This window comes from Drosophila elegans, unplaced genomic scaffold (genome assembly GCF_018152505.1).
Source record: "Drosophila elegans isolate 14027-0461.03 unplaced genomic scaffold, ASM1815250v1 contig_814, whole genome shotgun sequence".
In the NCBI taxonomy this organism is placed as follows: domain Eukaryota; kingdom Metazoa; phylum Arthropoda; class Insecta; order Diptera; family Drosophilidae; genus Drosophila; species Drosophila elegans.
The window spans coordinates 20,082,404-20,104,164 of NW_024546167.1; the positions used below are offsets into that span (position 1 = coordinate 20,082,404).

Sequence of the window (21,761 nt, forward strand, 5' to 3'; positions counted from 1 at the left end):
AATATACTTTATCTGCAGGTGCCTTAAACAAGGACTGGTAAGGAACGGTTGAACGATCTGGTTTAAAAATAAGCCATCGACATAACTAAACATAATATAATAAATTCAAACCATATTCAAAACAGGAACAAGTAAGCAACTTTATTTTGAGACTGGAACCCAAAGCTATATACAATATTATGTAATTATAATACAAACCATGAAAATCTTTAATTCCTTGATATAAAAGCCAATTCCGAACTTTTGTAACATTTGACTGTGGTTTAACAGATCCACAAGCCACCCACAAGATCGCCTTCTGTTAACCGGTAACCAACAGCAACAGGTCAAGTAACCAACTCTGTTTTGTGGCTGGAGCGCGAAGCTTTTGGCCACTGCACTGGCCACTTTCGGCATTTCGGCCAAGGTAACTGAGAGAGTGACGTTTGAGAGTCAACCAAAGCTTCTCCGGGCTTTTAACTTATGCCAGATGGGCTTACTTGGCCACTTTGAATGACGGTTAGCCACTCTCTGGCGAACTCAATGCGCTCAGTGCCGCTCAACGTTCGGTTTTTATTCAGAGTTTGAGTATTCCATTCCCCAGTTCGGTTCACAAGGTGTTCGATGTTGGACGTGTGCGCTTGAAACCGGGAAAAAATAACGCTTGGCAGTAGTAACATATTGATCTCAACGGTGCTTTGTTGTTTTTTCTCTTGGCTGTCACGTATACGTACAGTCGGTTCTTCACAGTGTGAGTGATCGCTGGCTGACCGCGCCTTAAATGCAAAAAGCGTCGCCTTTAAAAAGCTAACAAATCTATTCTGAAACGTGTGAAATAACATCTTCTAAGATATAACCAAATATCTTCAATAAAGTAGTGGCTATACAAGATATTTTAAACCGAAAAAGAGTGAAAAGCCAAAGCTTTTGGGCCAAAAAGTGAGGTTGTGTTGGTGGTAGCACCAAAAAAAGTATTACCAAACACACCAATACCTGTGCAAAACCAAGTGGAGTACACAAAGAAAACATACAAGACGCGCATTAAGTTACGGCTTAAAAGAGATAGACTTCTGGAGTGGAAGAATCATATTTGTAAAAATGTTCCACTTAAAAATAGGTTCTTTCAATGATAACATATATGACCGATTTATGATAAAAGCAAATAATGTTACTTTGATTTTTAATTTAACCAGGAAAGATTTAGTTTGAACCTTTCCCTAACTTGAAGAAATAATATAAATAAAACAAATTTGTATGACTTTTGGTACTTCTTTAGAGCAGTACATTTTTCTAATAATTTTTTTGAGCTAAAAGAAAATCACCGAAGTATAAAGATTGGATCCGAAAATTCTGTTACCTGTTGCTCTGTTGGTTGCTATTTTTGCACGCTTTCTTGGCAGCAACTAATTGCCCCATCTATGGCAATTTTACCTTTATTTTGTGTTCGCATTCGTTTGTGGCCAATAAACTGCAACTGCAACTTTTGAGCTGATGCGTTCAGCGAGCCGCAACGTTGGTTGCACTTGTTTTTGCATCCCCTCCTTATAGACAGGTTGTTCCCTATCCACCAGTTCCTGTCGTAGTTCCTCTGTTACTTCCGTTCCGCATTAGTCATTCGACTGGCAATTGAATTTAGAAGCCGATGACGCGTTGCCATTCTGGTTACACAAAGTCGGTAATAAAAAGAAAACGTGGAAAAAGTGAATTAAAAGAACATTTTCGCATACGTAAAAGGAAGTGGCGTATTATCAATCATTTGGCGTAGATAAGAAAAGGCAAAACAAAGACAAAACGATATTCCCGGTGCATTATTAAATCCAGTGATAAAAGTAAAAGATAAAGCAACAAGTTGAAAGACTAAACAATACCCAGTACTTCAGGGTTTGCTTGCACTTAATAATTGCTTAAAATTTTATTTTATTTACGGCAATTTGCTCAAGAGAGTTATTATTATAATTGATTTAAAATTAGTTTTTAACAATATATCTGCTGTTATGCTGTGCAAGTTGAGTTTAAATTTGTCCCAACATTTCCTAAATAAAATATCATTTTGAACCTTTTTTTATATACTTACAAGATACTGTTGTTTAATAATAGTTTAAAAAAAAATAATTTAAATAAAAAACAAAATACTTCAATTACGTGAATACCCATAAAGTGCAAAGATAATGGGAATGCAAAGCTTGCTGGTCAAGCTAATTAACATTTTAGTGCGGTGAGCATCATCAATGATCGTCTGTGAGATACGTTGAGAAGCGAAGAGGAATACTTTTATATTAGTAGTGGGTTGTATTAGTCATGCGAGATCATTGAAGCCGGCATATGACTAACAAATCCGAACTATTTGCATCCAAATAAATTGGACAATAACAAGACCTCAAACGACCATAAAATTGGTTAGAAAATTGGCATTATTCCAACAATTTTACTTCATCGGGTTGTTGAACTCTTTGGTAGAACGGAAACTAAATTAAATTGCTGTAAAATTGACCAAAAAACAACTGCACAGCGGGAAACCCTTTCACTTCACTGAACCATTGAGAGAAAGCCCAGATAAAAGTAGAACTCGATTGTGAGAATTGAAATGAAGAGATTTGGCTTAAAAAGTTGCCGGAATTAGTTTAAAATTAGAATTTAGAACATTTTTATCAAGACAATTTTAATCAGCTTATAGAATTATTGAATAGTTGAACGATTGCTCTTTGGTAATGAATAACTTCGCCTTCTATTTCTTATCTTCCTTATCTAATCAATTTAATTTTTTTAAGTTAATTTAATCCTTTTTTTGGGATTTTCTTCGATATAGAAACAAAGAAAATGACAATTGAGCACGTATTCCAATTTTATATTTATGACTTTTTACAAACTTTAGTAATAATATTTTAAGCCTTAAATAGCTCAGCTTATAAAATTACATAGAAGAGGCCTATCTTATAAAAAACGGAAAATGACAAAGCGCAAACCGAACCAAACTAAAGTTAATAAACCCATAAAAAGGCAGACAATAAACTTTTGAATGCACTTCAAAATGCAGTCACGGCAACCACAAAAACAACAACCAGCGTTGCAGTTGAGTCACATCCATCGACCGTCAGCTACAAGATACAATCCACACACGCACCGATGCCCCCTGCTCCCCCCCCGTTCGAAACCCTCTCCCCATAAAGATACTTTGCATATTCGATAAATTTAAAATGCTGGTTATCAAGAATGTTGGGGGTGCACTCAAAACAATTCTAGAACAAATGCAGGAAAACTTATATTGAAGATAGAGATATATAGATATAGCAAGCATAACATTATTGGGTATTAGTGTTAGTGTTTAAATTTATGTTTTCATATGTTTTAAAAATTAACTTATAGTTGCCATTATACATATTTTTTCTCTAAGTGCATGTTTGTTTTTTCATAAGAAACAGTAAATATTGGGGGGCTGATTCAAACTATGTGTACGATTTTGGAAAGCTGATAAAAACCTTGCTTATGGGTTTGGAATATGTACAATTTTTTTGGTGATAAAAAGAAATCTTATTAAAAAGAATTTTATATATAATCAAAAATTCTGGCTTCAATCAACTTATCGTTAGTAATTTTTTGTTAGTTTGTGTAATTTATTTAAGTGATCCTCATTAGGTATAATTTCGCTGCGTGTAAAGTGAGGGTGGGGCGAAAGTTTTGGTTAAGACCATAAGTCGAAGGTGGAAATGCTTTCTTCTCTCTTCTTACTACGCACACGTAACCGAAGGAAAAATAAAGAAAACTTGTGATAAAATAAACACGAACTTACGGTGCGTGCGTCGCTCTCTTGCTCTCCCTCTCTTCCGCTCGCTCTCTTTTGGAATGAATGAAATGCCTACACTTTTACAGTTATTTTACTAAAGTGGGGGAATTCCAGCAACAACTCCCCAATATTTAACATACATATTGTTGTTTGTTTGCCTCCTTTCTTTATCTCTCTCTTTCGCATAACCGCTCTTTTATGTCGCCCTCTCTCACTCTTTCGGTGGGTAGTACAACATACTAAACCCTCTCTATTTTTCATTCGTTGCTAACGGTTCTTTGCGTATGGACGTGTTTTGTATAGGAAAAATAGAAAAAGGTTAGACAAGAAAAATCCAAAAGCTGATACTTGTGTGTGTGTGTGTGAGTTTGTATTTTGGTAGGAGTTCTGTTGTTGGTTATTCGGTTTTTTTGGGCCCGTTCTTCTAGCGGCTTATCAGAAAAATTTGTTAACAATGAAACCCAACGAAATTCTCATGTTTCTGTTGGGAAATTTCAAGATATTTGAGGTTCTGGTGTTGAAAATAACAAACAATAGGTGAACAATAAGTGAAAAGTGTGTTAAAAGCATGAAAAAGTGTTGAAAAAAATTCAATTTACCTTGGACAACAAGTGAAAAGTATTGTGAACCGAAAAAATTAATCACATCGGAAAATCTTGCTTAAAGTTTTTTGAAAGCTTTTACAAGTGTTTAATAATTTGATAACAACATTAAAAAAAATAAATTTGTTACCAACAACATCAAAGTGACTGAAAAAAGCAATAGTTAAAACACGGAAAGCTTTGATTAATTCAAGGAGCTAAATACGTGAATAAACGCTTAAAACTTAAAGAAAATTACAAAAAATTATATAATTTCAACCAAGTGATTATAAAATAAATTCTTAATGTTTTTTCATATCAACTAAGAATTAGAAAATTAAATCGAAAATATATGTGAAATATTTACTCGAAATTTGACTGATAAAGGAATTACAACACACAAAACATAACTTAAAAATCAAATAAATTAAATAAACTACAAAAATCCCATAAATCTGAGCTTAACTATAATTGATTTCTATTTCCAATCCATTTCCCATATCCAGCTGTTTAATAATCACGAAACTGCCATGGCGAAAGTGTAATTAATGCCCCTAGTGAAGTAATTAATTGAAAGCAAAGTAAACCAAATTTAACGACAACGAAAAGTGATACGAAAACGATGCACAAATGAAGCTGCAACGATATAAAACCAACTGCCAACGAAAAAGCAAGGAAACCAGGGATCCAAAATGGGCCACCATATGTTTATGGGCGGTCGTAACGCTGATTTTTTCGACCCACTTGGCAGAGGGCCAGGAAAATCCACCAACGGTGGACTCCAAGGAGGCGGAACTGCTGCAGGATAATGATATCGAGTTCGCCAGTCTCGATGGCGCCACCCAACTTTTGCCAGCAACCCGACATTCCGGCGCAGACGTCACTGTGGCGCCACAAACATCACAAACTTCCCCGATGACGTCATCCGTCTCGTACACTGAACTTCAAGGCGGCGAAATCCTCAGCGAACGTATCCTTCGGCGCAGCGAGAGTCCTTATTTGGCACGCGAGGACCTCGAGGTCTTGAGGGGAGCCCGACTGACCATCGAACCGGGTGTTACCATCGAATTTGCCCCCACCAAAGGACTCAAAATCAGCGGCGTCCTGCAGGCGGTGGTAAGTGGAGAAAAACCCATTGGGGAAAATTCATTATGGGGCCCAAGAAAAGTAGTAACTTGAGTATGATTGACGGACGTGAAACCTTAAATGGTTGGATTACCAAGAACTGGGGTGCAAAATTAAAGTTAAATGAATGTTAGTTTTGAAAATTTTAGTAAATACACCACATTGTGTAAAAAATGCATTTAAGTAACCTAGGCCTAACACTTTTTTTTCACATAAAAAGTCCTAAGCAAATTATATACGTTTTTAAAAAAATTAGGAAATAAGCTTAAAAGACATTCTTTATAGAATTCAGTTGACTTTGTTTATATGCATTTGGTAAATTAATATGTGATTACTAATTACGAAAACCTTGTTTTCAATGAAGGGAATGATATCATGAAGCGAAATTAGTTTTTAAAATGTTGAAAATATTATATTTATTTAATTCACTAAAGGCTTTAAGAGGTTTAAATTGCGACATGCTACATATACAGGGTAACTACATAATTGAATCACTTATTGTTTGCCTACACCTGTAGGCGTTTTGCGAATGATTAAGCGGCACCTGTTGCTATCAGTTGTCGAGGGTCCACCATGAGTAATCTTACTGATAGATAAGCCCCATACAAAAGTTTTGTACCGAAGTTCTCTCATTGTTGACTTTATAGCAGCGATAAGATTGCGACTGTCTGATTTACACATCATTGAGGAGGGGAGATACTACACTCTGTATACATTTCAGCATAACTTAAAATCCATATGGAGGAGGGCATAATACTTTGTATGGTATATAGTGGTAGGTTAGGGCCTGATCAATCTTTAACCCCATAATTGGGTCAGCCAAGTTCAGTTGACTTCCTCTCAATTATGCCCTGCACTTTGCATGTTCCGCTCAGATCTTTACTCCTATAGTCACTTATTCAGCGGTCAAGGGGTCAGCGTGGGTTAATTAGATTTAAGTGAATGTCGGAGTCGCATAATTGACAATTCCACACAGACCGAAAGGGAAATGATTAAATTAGCTTTGTCAAACTCTTAAGCCAATTCTAAGCCCTCTACATGTTTATTTCACACTTGTCTTTTTTTTTCTTTTTTGGGGATATGCAAAACACCATTTTGAGTCATGGGATCTCAAGGGTTAAGAGTTCACAACGGCTTGCTGTTAATTAAATAAAAAGTGTTTTGCGGGAGTGGGCGACTTTTCAACAGTAGATATTTGTAGCATAGGTGTTAATTGATGCCCCAATTGGTTTGAAAATGATATACTATGTATTCTTCATGTCGGTTTTCATTGGCAAACGAAGGCCAAGTGGCGAGAAGATATCATAATTGAAAACAAAAATAATTGCATGCTACGTGAGAGAAACAAAGCCGAAGTAAAATGTATGAACTCAAAAGAAAAGTGCAGATGGGGAAAATTGGCTCACTGAAAAATAATGAAGTCATTTTTAATCTTGAATTTCTTACTATTTTTAAAAACTAACATTTTTGATTCAAATTGTAGTTAGTTTTCTAAAAAGGAGTTTGTGTTATATTCAATAGAACAAATGGAGGCAACTGATTTATTGTAGCCTGAATTAATTAATTAGATCAGCTTTGTATATTTGTCAATATATGTTGCTCCATCAATTTTTAATAACTGTGAGATATTATAATTCGACTTCCGGTGATAAGATCATCTCTCAATATTAATCTATGGGCTTATCAATTATTTATATATAGATGTGTACAATAAATATTGCATTTTGGGATTTTTCTTCTGCCCATAATAAAAGTTTTTGAATAAAATTTCTTTAGGGCACGCCAACCTCCAGGATTGTTCTGAAGTCCCAAAGTAACACTGCGAACTACAAATTGGAACTGCCCGATGACCAAGAAAAGGGCATTAGACTAGTGGATGGACCCACTCCAGTCGAAGGAAGACTGCAGCTTTTCCACAAAGGAGCTTGGCGATCCGTTTGCTCCAATTCGAGAAAGTAGGTGTCTTATATTCGTAAACACTGTTAAAAAAAACGTAGTATATTTCAGTATTTCATACTCAGTTTTCGATTTGAAATATGGAATTATTAAATTTTGTTTGATTTTTTTCAAAATATGTAATTTAAATATTTTTATCTTTGATTTTTGGTTATTTAAAATATGAAAAGAACATCTTCTAAAAATTTTCATTTGCCTGCTATTAATATATAAAATTTCGATTTAATTTAAGCCATATTAAACTTAAATAAAATGCATTTACTAATTCAAATTTAATATATTCAGCATACAAATAATGGATATTAAATCAGGCAATTTAATAATTTTGAATTGTCATTTACTACTCCACTTTTGTACCAGTGAAGGCCTGAAAAATGTTATAAATTATTAAAATGCATTTTCCCCCAACAGTTGGACTTTGGCGGATTATGGAGTGGCCTGTAAACAACTGGGCTACAGGGGCGGTCGCTTTTGGAACTGGGTGGAGCGAACGGCAGGATATTACCCTCGACTTCTGTACGAGCAGCCCAAGTGCAGAGGCGGCGAAAATAAACTGCAGGATTGCACTTGGACCTCCAGGCAAATGGGAGCTGGTGCCTGCGATTATCACAATGATCTGGGTATCCAGTGTTTGCCTGTGCACTCGGAACCCCTGGGTCACTGGCGTGGCATTTACTTCGACAATGCGCCATCCACAAAGGCTCTGGGCAGAGATAATATAGTTTATGCGGCCCAATCGGAATCTCGGCTCAAATACGTGGACATCATAAGGGCAGGCAGTGGAGCTGGCTTCAGTGCCAAATCGGCGGTGGAAGTCCAGGGATTGCCGCCCCAAATGGAGCATGTGGTGATCAGTCATTCGGCCTACACTGGATTCAATAGCACACGACCCTGGGCAGGATTCCAGTTGCAAAACGTCACCGTACGCAAATGCAATGGCATCGGGGTTTTCGTCAACTCAAGTCAGGGTGCAGTGCAATTGGATGGCTGTTCCATCGTTGACAATGCCGGCGATGGTGTCAAATATGTGGGTCACGATTTAAGGGGCACTGAGAGAAAAGATCGTGCCAGCATATATGACTTTTGCACACTGCCCACAACTTCGGGGCAAACCTATCCCATCTCGCTGTCTTTTACCCAAAAATACTATGCGGGGTCGGCCAAAGAGTGTGGCAAGTATTTCTTCACAAGACCTGGATACCTACTAACCCTCCATTTCGAGCACTTTGTGCTAATGCAAAACGAAACGGCCACTGTGGAAATCTATGATGGAGCCTCGACAAACGATCGTTTGTTGTTTGAGTGGAAGGCCAGGAATTACACGAGACCCCAAAGTGTGACCTCTACGAGGGAGAAAATGTTTGTGAGGATACGGGCAGATGCCAGGCAGGAATTGAATGGTTTCTTCAGGATGACATCCGGTGACTCGGTGGCCTATGACCTCAAGATAGCCCAATCCACGGTGGAAGACAATGGAGGTCGTGGCGTGGCCATTGATAATATAAGATCTAAGCTCCATGTGCACAGTAGTTCGGTCTCAGGAAACGGTCATGTGGCCGGGGTTCATGTCACCAGTGGAGCTGGAGATGTGAACATAACCAGTTCGAATATAAGTTTCAACAACGGAGCTGGTGTCAATATCACCTATTATGGTGGCAATCGTAACATCTCCAGATCGGCTGTAAATGCCAACAAAGGTTATGGTATAGCCACTTGGCTGAATCACACTTCGGATGTCAACTACATGGAGTACATACCATTCAATCAAACCAGCGTGGTGGAGTACTCACAGATCGGTGGAAATCTAGAGACTGGCGTATTCCATGGCAACTTCTGTCGACCCATTTGGGTGAACATCACGGGAAACAGTTTCAATGGCAGCCAACAGAACGATGTCTTCATTGAATCCTGTTACCAGGCCACTGCCAATGGCAAGCCCAATATGCAACTGCAATTGGGTCACAATCAATTCAAATACTCACAGGCAAACTCCATTAATCTAAGTCCCGCCTTGAATCTACAGGGAAGAATCGAGTACAATATGTTTCGCTTTGGCTCCTATGGCTGTCTGTTCATCAACAACGACTACATATATCCGGAGTTTAACTTCTTCCCTGTCAAACTGATTATACAGAGTAACTACTTTATGCGAAACAGTGGCGTTCATGTCGTTTCTTTGGGTCTATCCCCCTATAGTAGAGCTGAAGTTCAGTATATTCTGTTTACAAGGAACTTTGTAAGGGGAAACAATATAACCGAGGCTTTTGGACCTCTAATAGCGGGCTCTGAGGGATCAGATGGCGCTGGTCGTCTGAATCCCCGATCTCGAGTGGCTGCACCCGTTGTTGTGGGTTCCAGTAACATAGACATATTCAGAAATATCCTGCACAATCTGGATTCCATGTACGAAATTGGCTCGCAACTCACAGATCAAAGCAAGATCATCAATGCCACTTGTAATTGGCTGGGGCACACGGACGAGAGTAAGATATACGCACGGCTGTTCCATCGCAACGATCGCTATAATCTGGCCAAGATCAGCTATATACCCTACTTGCTGCACAGCTCGAACCCTGGATCCACGGCCATGATCACAGTTTCCACAGTGGTTCCTCGATTTTTCCACGAGGGCAGCGATATCATAGGTGGCGAGGTGGATGGTCAGGATATGGTGCCGGCAGGAACCTACACGGTGACCAAGGATATCAATATTCGACCTGGTGGTAAACTCATACTCCAGCCAGGCACCACTCTTAAGTTTGAACCCAGTGTGGGCATGATGGTGGCTGGCAAACTGGAGGCCAGAGGACGCCGACCCGATGACATACTTTTCACCCTGAAAAGGGAAACTATAATTAACGAGCATAATGACACGGAGACCATCGATTTGGACAGCGAAACGGAGGCCATAGATATGGAAACGGAGGTGATTCCCTCGGATGGAGTGCCCAGAGTGCCAGTTCGCCTGGTTGGTGGCACCGGCGCCAATGAGGGCAGGCTTCAGGTCTATCTAAAGGGTCGATGGGGCACGGTCTGCGACTACGGCTGGAATGTCCTGAACGCAGCTTTGGTCTGTCATCAGTTGGGATACTCGCTAAACCCCCAAGACTGGCGATTGCTACGCTCGCAGCTGCCAAGTGCCGGCACTTCCGAGGACATTCTAATGGCCAGTGTTCGGTGTACGCTGCAGGATCGAGATCTAACCAAGTGTCGAGCCGAATATGATTTCGAAAACACTTGCAGTCACGAAAACGATGTGGGTCTGCGTTGCTATGAGGGTGCTTGGGCTGGCGTGAGGTTCAGCATGCTGGCCGAAAGAGCCGACTTGCAGTATGTGACCGTGGAAAAGGCCGGACTGTTCGACTACACCACCAATGCCTTCAAGCCGGCCGTTCAAATGGACCATGCCCGTCACAATTTGGAGAACGTGCGGGTGGTTAACAATCTGCAAGATGGCCTGGGCATCGTGTACTCCGACATCTATGCCGGCAAGTCGGTGAACAACATCAAGAACTCCGAGTTCTCTGGCAATGGCGGCAGTGGCATTAGTCTAAAGCAGCTGGACTTTAGAGTGTCAGGATCGATTATTAAGGACAACAAGGGCAGTGGTGTTTCCCATGATGCTGTGATATCTGCCTTGGATCAAAAGGAAATCGGTGGTTGGTTTAACATGGCCAGGGACTTCAACGCCTACGACACCGACTACGATCCCTATGTTTTGCCCCACGAAATAAGCAACATTGATTTGGGCACCTTCGAACACAAGTATATTCGCACTGAAGAGATACTCGGACAAAGTATTAGTAGGAAAATTGTGGTTCAGTGCCCAGCCGGCTATGTCATTGGCATACAGCTCCTGAATCCCATACACAATCTGTCCACAGAGAGCATTAACATACTGAATGCCAGAACAGAGAACATAAGGAGTGATTTGTGGCAGGTTAAGAGGGATTTAAATGTATTCCCCGCCACCAGCAGCAGTTATGGCATTATAATCTACTACGAGAGTGGCTTACAGGCTCTGGGAGGAGCTGTTCTGATGTTGAGTACTGTCACGGCTCCAGTTCAGAATATCAGAAACCGCATAGTCAGCGGAGCTGTGCCCACTTTAACCATACGATCAACGAAGATTCAGAAAAATCTAAGGGGTATTACGGGTATCTACTACAATCGCTACATAGGCGACAACGGGGAATTGTACTTGAGGAAGGCCAACGAATCAATTAAGTTGATCAACTCTGAGTTGAGTTACAACGAACGAGAGGCGGTTCTCATTAGGTCGCCATTCTGGGATGTGATCTCCAGTAATCTATCGGAGATAACCCTTCATGTAAATGGTTCACTGATTACCCAAAATGGACATGGCATACGACAGATGTCCAAGGATCTGCGTTCCTCCAACAATCTTTTCCATTACGTGATACAGGATACCACTGTGGAGCAGAATACTCATGGAGGTTTTCAGGTAAGATCAGTATTTTATTTTTTTTTTATTTATTTATTTTTATTTTCTTTTTTTTTTTTAGGTGGCTTTACCCTATGTCTGGCAATACAACGAGAACTTCACACACTCTATTTACTTTGGCAACAGCACTTGGCAAAGAAATCGCGACTTCCGCATCTCCATTTCTGGACACTATACGGTCTTTAATATAACCTCCAATGTTTTCAGAGAGAACAATTGCCCGGGAGCTCTGATTTCCCTCGATGGAATGGAAAAACGGCTTCGTTTCGACAACAATCGCTTCGAGTCGAATAATGCCAGGTTTGTGCTGCTCTTCAAGGCGGATTCCCTTAGTGAAATTATTGGACAAGTACCGGCCAGCATTGAATTTAATAGCTTCAAGGGTAATAACATTGTGACCATGACGGCGAACTATAGAAACCAGTATATGAAAGCTGCCAGGAGAATAAGAAAGCAGCACAAGATACCCACCGCAGTGATTCGACTGGATGGTGTGCAGAATGTGCGACTCTATCGCAATCTTATAGCCGAAAACGAAATGGACTATAATCTGGTGGCAGGCGTGAGATCGGCCAGATTGAATAACTACTTTGAGGCCAGAGAGAACTGGTGGGGCACCAAGGATACTGCGTTCATAGAGGCCAAGATCTTCGACTTTGACAATTGGAACGATCATGCGGATGTGATATATCAACCTTTTCTCATCGAAGATAGTTATGATGCCAGTGTGTCGGTGGTGGTGCCCTTTAATCAGGATCAGGAGATCGACTTGACAACCTACAGAGGTGGCAGGGTGTACAAGGATTTGGTGTTGAAGAAGCAAACTACACCCTACTACATATCCTCTGACATAACAGTGATGCCTGGCAAAACATTGACCATAAACCATGGCGTAACAATGGAATTTGAGCCCAATGTGGGCATATTGGTTTTGGGTACCCTGGTGGCCATTGGCTACAAGGAATCACCCATTGTAATGAGACCGTTTAGGAATGCCACCAGGGAATCCCTGATAGATGCTCAACCCAAGAAGCGCGCTTTGGAGGACATGAGTGCTCCGCTAACCGAATTCGATTCCATAAGACTTTGCACCAGTGCCAATAACTGCACGGGAGATGCCGATGGCTTGTTCGGCTTGAATGAGGGATTCCTGGAGTACTTCAATCACACCACTCTTCAGTGGGTGCCCATTTGCGACAGCAGATTCACGGAGCGAAATGCCCAAGTTGTTTGCCGCGAACTGGGCTACGATCCGCTGAATGTTTACTATGGCCACGATCGCAGGATAGAGTTCCACACCAATTCACTGACACGAATTTGGTCGTGGGTTCAGCCACTGGAGTGCCGAGGTGATGAGGACCGAATGGAGGACTGTGCGGAGCGTCTGAATGGTCAACTCTATGGACATCGACACGAGTGCCGTTGGGATGATGTTTTCGTCTTCGTGAGCTGCAATAGCCTCGCCGACGATGAAGTCTATTGGGGCGGCATTAGATTCGCCAACTCAAAGTTCGAGGAAATCCAGTACGAACATCGTTTGCACAATACAAGATCTCATGCGCGATTGCCCTTGAGGGAAAGTCAGTTGGAGTTCGTAAATATCGAACAGGCTGGAATGTTGCATAATCACAAGGCAGCTGCCATTCAGGCCATACACAAGAATCCAACCATAACCTCGGTGAGCATTGAGAACTCGGCTAATCATGGCATAAATCTGATAGCTCCCAGTGGTAAATTGAATTTGAATCATTTGAATATCAACAAAACACTGGGCTCTGGCATAAGCATTGTGTCTTTGAGTGGCGAAGGTCGCGACAGCGATGAATCTAGTTTTTCACCGCTCAAGAAATTGGATCTGCCGTATAAGCTTTTCTCCCTGGTGGACATATGCGATCCCCAAAAGGTGCTGACCATTGAAGAGCGCATGCTGATTTACTACAAATACGACAATAATCCAGTGAACTGTGTGAAGATATTTACCTCAGCTTTCCGAGCCAAACCAATTGGTTTTAGGTTGCTACAATCCAATCTGTTCAATCACTCCAAGCTATATGGCAGAACCGATTTCATAAGGCTGTTCGATGGTGACATCTACAATGTGACTGCCACTTATCTGGGTAAAATCGAATCTGATACGGATAACCAAAGGTCGTTCTTCAAGACCAAGGGCCCAACGATGAGCCTTCAGTTGGTGGCCAGTGGAGCTCCCGAAACACATGGTTTCATAGCCGAGGTGGTCACAGTGCCCATTTCCACTTTGGGTCAATGTGAGTTACGCTTTTTTTCTATTTTATTTATTTTAAATCTTAAATTTGGATTTACAGATCGCGATGCCTTGCACAATATCACAGATACTCACATCTCAGGTGCTATGAAAGGGGCGGTTTCCTATTCCTCTGCGGGTGAGGTCACGCCCACTTTGACTTTGATTGGCAATCGGATAGAAAAGAATTGCCGTCAATTGTATGGCAACTTTTCAACATGCACTTCAGCTTTGAACTTGGATGTGCAGAACATGAATTCATTGTACTTTATGGTAAGTAGATAAGAAAAAACTAAATTTATACACTAAAAAAATAAAAAATAGCCATTAAAAATAATATATTTCATGTATTTAAAATTTAAAAAAAAAAGTCATTATATTAAACATGATGCAAATTATTAAACATTTGAATAAATATGCAAACAAATTTAATTTTAAAATGGGTCATATATTTTATAAATGCACTTCATTTAGGTTTAATACATTTTTATTTAATTTTTTGATATTAAAATCATTTTACAAAATAGTCAAATGAAAAATGAACTTATAATTATATAAATATAATTGAACTGAGACTGAATTACTTAGACTTAATATGTTCTGTACCAGTGTAGTTAATATTATTTTCTTTTTAAAAATTTGCAGAACAATCTGATCACTGAAAATCAAGGTGGCCTGCGTATACGGGCTGATTCTCGTGGCTCAGCCACTTCACTTCGAGGCTTTGTTCATCACAACCTCTTTATGAGGAATCGCAATCGTCCCGCTTTGTATGTGGAAGGACGGCAATCGTCGCCGTATCAGGAAGTAGAGCTCTATCGCAATTACTTTGCCCAGAATATGGCTGGCTATGAGGATGTGATCCGATTGTGCCAAGTGGTGTCCAACTTCAGCTATAACTATGTGCACAGCAATGTGGGCGGAAGAATCATGGAGGTTTCTGGCTTCGAAAAGGTGCGACTGCAGATCTATCAGACCACGGCTCACAATGGTTTTTATAGGTAGGTCATAAAATACCAAAACATGAGTTTCTTTATTTAAATTTTACTGATTTTTAGGAACTTTGCCACCAACTGGATGACCAGAGCAACAATTGTGGCTGGAACAGCGGGTCAGCAATATGTGGATAATATTTTCGAGAACTACGAAAACGATTATGAGCTGCTTACCGTCAACAATTCTATGTAAATATTGTTTCTGTTATTTAAAAAAAAATCTCTACAGAGAAAATCCAGAACAAGTCATTTTTGTATGACTTTTTCATGTTTATTTTATTTCAATTGTTCCAATATTTCGTCTTCTAAACCACCCTTTTAAACTCTTAATGGGAATCTAATTTCTTACTATATTTTTTTCTATTTCCCACAATTTTCCTTCCTGTAGTTTGAGTTTTGACTATGAAAACAGGTAAGATAAAATATTGAACTTAAACTAAAACAATATTAATACAATTTTTTTTTAACCCTCAACTAGGACCTTTGAAACCTGGAGCTCAAAGATTGATGCTCGTCATAACTATTGGAGCTATAATAATACCATTTCAGTTCAGTCTCGTATTAGAGATAAGTCAGGTAAGTTTTTATATAATTAAATAGATAAGATAAACTTAATATAATTTAAAAAAATTTACAGATGATCCTATGCTTTTGGAGGTCCTGGCCGTGCCCTTCCAAATGAACAATGAAACTATCCTGGATGGCAAATGTCCGCCAGGCTGGGCGCTAGTTCACGACACTTGTTTCATCTATGTGGGAGCTCCCATGACTTTCCATGAGGCCCGAGATTTCTGTCGCTCGGAGAACTCCACAATGCCATTCATTCGCACGGACAAGACCACGTTATGGAGGTATCTGCAAAGCCAGATGAGGCATTTGAAATATCCGGACAAGGTGTGGATTCAGGACTACAATCACATCGAACGCTGCACGAGTTTTGTGTTCGGGGAAATCGAACTGGAGGATTGCAGCAAAGAGCGTGGTTTCATATGCGAAATGGATCCTAGGGTAAGAATATCTTAAATTTTTTTGTTTATTTTTTATGTTTTACATTATATTTATTTATTCTTTATAGCACCATCTTGGTGCTACAAGAGAATCATTTATTTAATGCACTAGTTAGAAATTGAAACACTTGTTAATAAATTTTTATATTTTTTTTTAGGTGATCATTGATCCTCTCTCGTGGCGTGCAGACATCTTTGCCATCAGTATTATCTCAGCCTTTGTCCTTGCCATTATCCTGCTGATCCTGGTGGCCTTCTGCTGGTTTGCCAAATCAAAGCACCGTCATACCCAACGACTCCAGCGAAGAAACAGCATTCGCCAAAGTTTGCGCAGCCTGAACAGCATCGATCCGCAGGGTTCCCTTCGCCGAAGACCCAATTATGTATGATTTGCTTTTGATTTTATTATTTCATAGTTTTGATTTTATTTGTACCTTTACTTTTACTCCATTTTATGTTGTTACTTTGGGTTCATCGTTAACCAGAACATGTCCAGCAATGGAACGTTGTCCAAGAGCCAGGACTACAAGCAGATGGTGACGAATGGCTCCATTGATTCTATGGACAAGAGTGTGCTGAGCTCCGAGGCTGGCAGTTTTGAGGGCTACGAACAAAAGCCAAACTACAATGAGTATGTGAATCAGAATGCCCTGAGACCAGTTCAGCCTGCCCAGGATCATCAGAGTCACAAGGTGGCCACCATCTCAAAGGCCAGTGGACATCGGGCCAGAGCTGCCGCAGCTGCCTTGGAGCCCGATGCCTTCGAGCTGAGCTACCGAAACGAGGGATTCCGTGATAATTCCACCTACGGCGGAGGCACTCGGGCCAATTCCATTAGCACCAGTGTGGCCGAGGATACGCCCATTATACATCACACAGATCAGGAGATCGATGAGGGTGGCTCCGATTATTATGGCAATGCCAGTACCCTGCCACTGCGAACAGAGGCAGGCGGTGGGGGTAGCACACCGGGCGGAAGGCGTGGCCAGCCCGGCTTGGCCTTCCTCAGCGAATTGAAACAGAATCTGCCCGAGTACCAGAGAAGTTCCCACAGCAGCTTTATGCCGCACCGAAGCAGCGGCGATTCCCTGCCCTTCGATCAAAAGCTTGATCAGTTCAACTACTCCACGGAGTCCTCACTGTACCGTCCGGCACCTGCGGTACCCAGCCAGCTGCAGCAGCAGCAGCAGGCAACGCCAACGGATATGCGACGTCCGGACTCGTACTATACGGCCGTGAGGAGTAGTAAAGCTCCAGTCTCACATTACCGTACACCCAGGCCAGTGGCACAACCACCGGCCGCACCAAAAGTGGCGCCCTCGGGTGGACCGACGAATGGATCGTCGCATGGACGTCCCAAGACGGTTTACCAAACGGCTTCGGAGGAGTCCTCACCGACGAACCCCTCACCACTGGCCAATCCCTATCATCGCTCCAAGTCAGAAGCTCTGCTCGAGACGGATTTCGATGGGGACGGTGGCGCGGGGGGTCTGCAGCCCCTGCAGGCAAACGGACGGAGTCACAGTCAACCCCTGGAAACAGCCATGTGAAGAGTCGTCAACCAATTCATACTCTAATTTAACAATCACTTTCTGCTCGTTGCGAACAAATTGTGCTTTCCAGATGACAAAACATTCCATTTCAAGCTCCATCAAAAATTTGTTTTGTCAGCTTCGTTCCGAGTTCAATCAGAATCATAGCTTAGTAGTTTTAGTTTGCCTTAAAAGTATACTTTTTAGAATCGAGATTACGATAGAGAGAGACCAAGAGAGACGAACACGCCCGCCCGTTGTTTTTATTTTTGTGGTAAACTTAGATCATTCCATCCATTAGCTTTAAGTCTACGTTTAACTATTGCCGAAACGAATTAGTCCTAAGTTGATGTATATAAACAGATAAATAAAATAAATAAGTTTAATAGAAAAAAGTGATTTTTTTGGGAAGAAAAGAGCTAATAAAAATATTAAAATTTTTGTAAAACCGCTCCAAAAGAATTTTAATTTAAAGTACCTTTACCGAAAAGGTGAGAGACACAAATCATTCCCAAAATTTGACTTTATTAAGCACAGTTATTCTTTTTTTTATCTTTCGTAGAACAAGTTTTTGTTTATAACATCACTAAGACAAAGATGAACAATATTCAACAAAATGAATGTATTCTCTCTTTTAAAGTTAATTGTAAAATTAAAGAAAGGCGTCAGAGAAAGATTTCGGCCTGATCAGCATTTCGGCATATTTCATCACATAGGTGTATTCACCGATTCGGTAGGACGACCAATATATGCCTTCAACGCCGTATTTTTCGCCATATAACCCACACAAATTACTAAAAGAAAAATCATTAAATTGCGATACATTTTTCAATGATCACGAATACCAGGTAAATACACTGACAAAAAAAACGTAAGCTAATATGAATAATAAATATCTGGATATTGACTACAAATAGTTATATTTAAATCTTAAATTAAATATCATAACATAATATTAATTTCAATGCAAAATAAATTGAATGATTTAATAATAAAACATTTTAATTTATGTATAAAATATTATAATTAAAATGGGAGCCATTTGTTTAAATTCATTTTAAATTCAATTTTTAATTGTTAATATTTCTTCCGAAAAAAGTCAAGCTAAATATTAACTTTAGCCGACACGGTTAAAAATCTAAGCGAAATATGTTTAAATTCAGTTGAAGATACTTGCAGTAACTACGTTTTTATTTACCAGTGAAGTGCTAAATGTTGTACTTTTATAATTTTATAGCAGAAATTAATGGCTTACCTGTCAAGGCAATTGTAATACCACCATGCACCTTTGGCATAATTTGCGCAGCCGCCTTTCGTTATCCCGTTGTCGCGATCCTTGGTGCTGAACTGGCTGTTCAAGTGATAGGTGAGTGAGTCGCCGGCATCTCCAGAAAACGATCCCACCGATTCCAGGGTGTAGTTGTTGCTCTCGGGACCAACGCTAAAGTTGTCGTACAGCACGTAGGCCTGGTTGCCGTTGAAATCCTCCAGCAGGACCAGGAGTTCCTGGGGCTCCGCTGCCGTCAACGCATGCATTTTGTCCAGCCCGATGAAGAACTCGCTGTCCAGGCGGCCAAACCCTTTCTTGTAGTCCTTCCATTCGAGGAAAAAGTCCTGGCTTCCATCGCTTCGTCGCAGAATCACAGTCCAACCGCCACCGTGACTCTCCTGATCGCAGGTCACCTCAAAGGGGTACGCACTGTACCCGGGCACACGGATCAATGGATTGCTGCTGTTTGATGACTCGGCGCAGTTGGCAGGATATTCATTGGTCACAAATGCTTTTAGGTTTTGGTTCAAGCCCTCCAAAATCGCTGCCTGGCGCGCTTGCTCTGCACTAATTTTTAAAAACAACCAATCTCATGGTTATAATTAAATAGTCATTAAATATTTACCGCACAGCAGCCACCTCAGATTTTGTTGCTAGAACATTATCAAATATTGTCAATAGGGTACTATCTTCAGTGCCATTTTCAATGGCTAAAGTACTCAAAACTAGAAGTGAAAATATAATTCCGAAACGCAACATAACTTTACTTTAGCTCTTTAAAAACTGGCAACAAACATTAAACGAGACGCCTATTTATAGTGTCTTAATCTAAAGTATAGTATTTCATATTGTCTTATCCGATTTGAGAGACACAAGAAGTTTAAATAGATTCTGTTAGCATACACTGAGCGATTAAATGTTTAATGCTTTTCTTAAAACAGACAACAATTTTAATTTTGCAAATTTAACTATTAATGATATTCAATCTATTATGTTATTCCTAAACATTTATGGTCACAATTTAAGAACTGTTCAAAATAGTATAAATATATTTATTAAATTACAATATAGTATGTACAAATTAAATGTAGCACTGTGTGCCCATAGAAAAAACTAATAAAGTGTGCATGAATTAATGGTACACTAACTCTATGTGTTGTATCTCTTTTTTTCTTATCTTTATCACATAACTAAAAAATTAAATACCTTTTAAATAACCTACGCTGAAAGAAACAGTAGTCTAAATTAAATTGTATATTCTGAATACCGATTAAATCTAAATTATACATAAATAGATTTACGCTTATATATTTTCAATATTTTTATTTTATTAGGTTCATTAACAAACAAAAATGTGGCAATTATAAAAAAAATAAGTATGTAATAATAGCTTTAATTGCGCTCTTTAAAAATTAAGTACTTTTAAATTACTGCCAATCAAAATTACCCTTATCTTAAAATGATTTCCGTTTTGTCGTATTGTTCCTTGAATTGCCTCATTATGAGTAAGAATCGCCCGATAATACCACAATTTAAGATGTTATCATTTGCCGAATTTCTTTAAGGGGAGTACCCAAAATTGACTTTTTTCAACCCAAGGCTCTCCATTTGTATTTAATTTATTTTGTTTTAATTTTAATTTGATTTAGAGTAGTATGCTTTGTAGCCGAAACTCTTTTTACAACTAAACATAAATTGGATATATTACACGCAATAGCATAAAAATAAAATTATGAATTTAATTACAAAATATTTTTAAAAACTTTATTACCCAATGACGATTGTAATTTACAATTTATTTTTGTTTTAGAGAATATGTTTTCGGCCTCATCATCATTACAGCACGTTTCATCACGTTAGAATAGCTGGCAAATGTCTCCCAAATTACACCAACAGCAGGTTTATCCTTGCCATATGTGCCACACAAATTGCTGAAAAGATAAAATAGATTTCAAGCTGAGGTTCAAGGCCATAAATTGAAATACTGACCTCCAATGGCAATCACGGTACCACCAAGCTCCAGTATATTTAAGTGCACAGTTTCCATCCCAAACGTCGTTATCGCGATCCTTAGTGCTGAACTGCATACCCTCATGAGTTGTTAGCGAATCGCCGGCGTCTCCAGAAAATGATCCCACCGACTCCAAAGTATAATTATTACACTCCGGACCAACTCTAAAGTTATCGTAAAGCGCGTAAGCCTGGATTCCTCCGTAATCTTCTAGAAGAACTAGAAGTTCCTGCGGCTCCGATGCCGTCATCGCGTGCAGTATGTCTAGGCCCATGAAAAACTCATTTTCCAGCAGGCCAAACCCTTCTTTGTAGTCCTTCCACTCGAGGAAAAACTCCTGACTACCGTCGTTACGTCGCAGGAATACAGTCCAGCCTCCACCATGACTCTCCTGATCGCAGGTCACCTCAAAGGGGTACGCACTGTACGCTGGCACTCGAATCAAAAGATTATGCTTGGATGACTCAGCGCAGTTGGCGGGGTATGAATTCCCAAGAAGGAGGTCGAATTTTTTATCTAATCTCTCCAAAATATCTGCGTGGCGTCTTTGCTCCTCACTATCGGTTCATACCGATTAAAAACCGGAATAGAAGTTACATTTAAATATTTACCGCACACCAACCAGCTCTGATTTTATGGCTTCAATATTATTACACATCGATAGGAGTGTACAAACTTCCTTGCCATCTTGGCTGGCAAAGGAGTTTTGAAATAACAATGAAAAAATTATTCCGAGAAGCAACATGACTTCACTTAACCTTTTTTTAGACTGAGAACTATTTTTAAATAGTGATAA

The 21,761-nt window shown here is 39.8% G+C and overlaps 3 protein-coding genes across 4 annotated transcripts; 1 reads left to right on the forward strand and 2 right to left on the reverse strand.

Moving 5' to 3' along the window:
- The first annotated feature begins 598 nt into the window (after positions 1–598).
- LOC108134737 (protein bark beetle) lies at positions 599–18,079 on the forward strand. Of its 2 annotated transcripts, none has more exons than XM_017255155.1 (13): positions 599–730; positions 4,848–5,457; positions 7,243–7,421; positions 7,834–11,887; positions 11,949–14,154; positions 14,212–14,423; positions 14,796–15,151; positions 15,209–15,334; positions 15,534–15,557; positions 15,624–15,721; positions 15,783–16,153; positions 16,311–16,535; positions 16,638–18,079. In XM_017255155.1, exons 2-13 carry the CDS (start codon positions 4,972–4,974, stop codon positions 17,700–17,702), a joined length of 9,402 nt encoding a protein of 3,133 aa, XP_017110644.1. In that variant the 5' UTR covers positions 599–730; positions 4,848–4,971; the 3' UTR covers positions 17,703–18,079. The 2 variants fall into 2 exon arrangements, with proteins under 2 accessions (XP_017110644.1, XP_017110643.1); XM_017255154.2 differs by lacking the exon at positions 599–730 and adding an exon at positions 4,013–4,078.
- Positions 18,080–18,760: 681 nt separating this feature from the next.
- On the reverse strand, positions 18,761–19,713 carry LOC108134705 (ryncolin-1-like). Its single transcript, XM_017255101.2, has 2 exons — positions 19,580–19,713; positions 18,761–19,521 (listed from the first exon to the last, which is right to left on the reverse strand). The coding sequence occupies exons 1-2, from the start codon at positions 19,711–19,713 to the stop codon at positions 18,936–18,938; spliced, it is 720 nt and encodes a 239-aa protein (XP_017110590.1). The 3' UTR covers positions 18,761–18,935.
- Positions 19,714–20,692: 979 nt separating this feature from the next.
- LOC108134691 (ryncolin-1-like) lies at positions 20,693–21,724 on the reverse strand. Its single transcript, XM_017255089.2, has 3 exons — positions 21,577–21,724; positions 20,944–21,522; positions 20,693–20,885 (listed from the first exon to the last, which is right to left on the reverse strand). Exons 1-3 carry the CDS (start codon positions 21,708–21,710, stop codon positions 20,750–20,752), a joined length of 849 nt encoding a protein of 282 aa, XP_017110578.1. The 5' UTR covers positions 21,711–21,724; the 3' UTR covers positions 20,693–20,749.
- Positions 21,725–21,761: the final 37 nt, after the last annotated feature.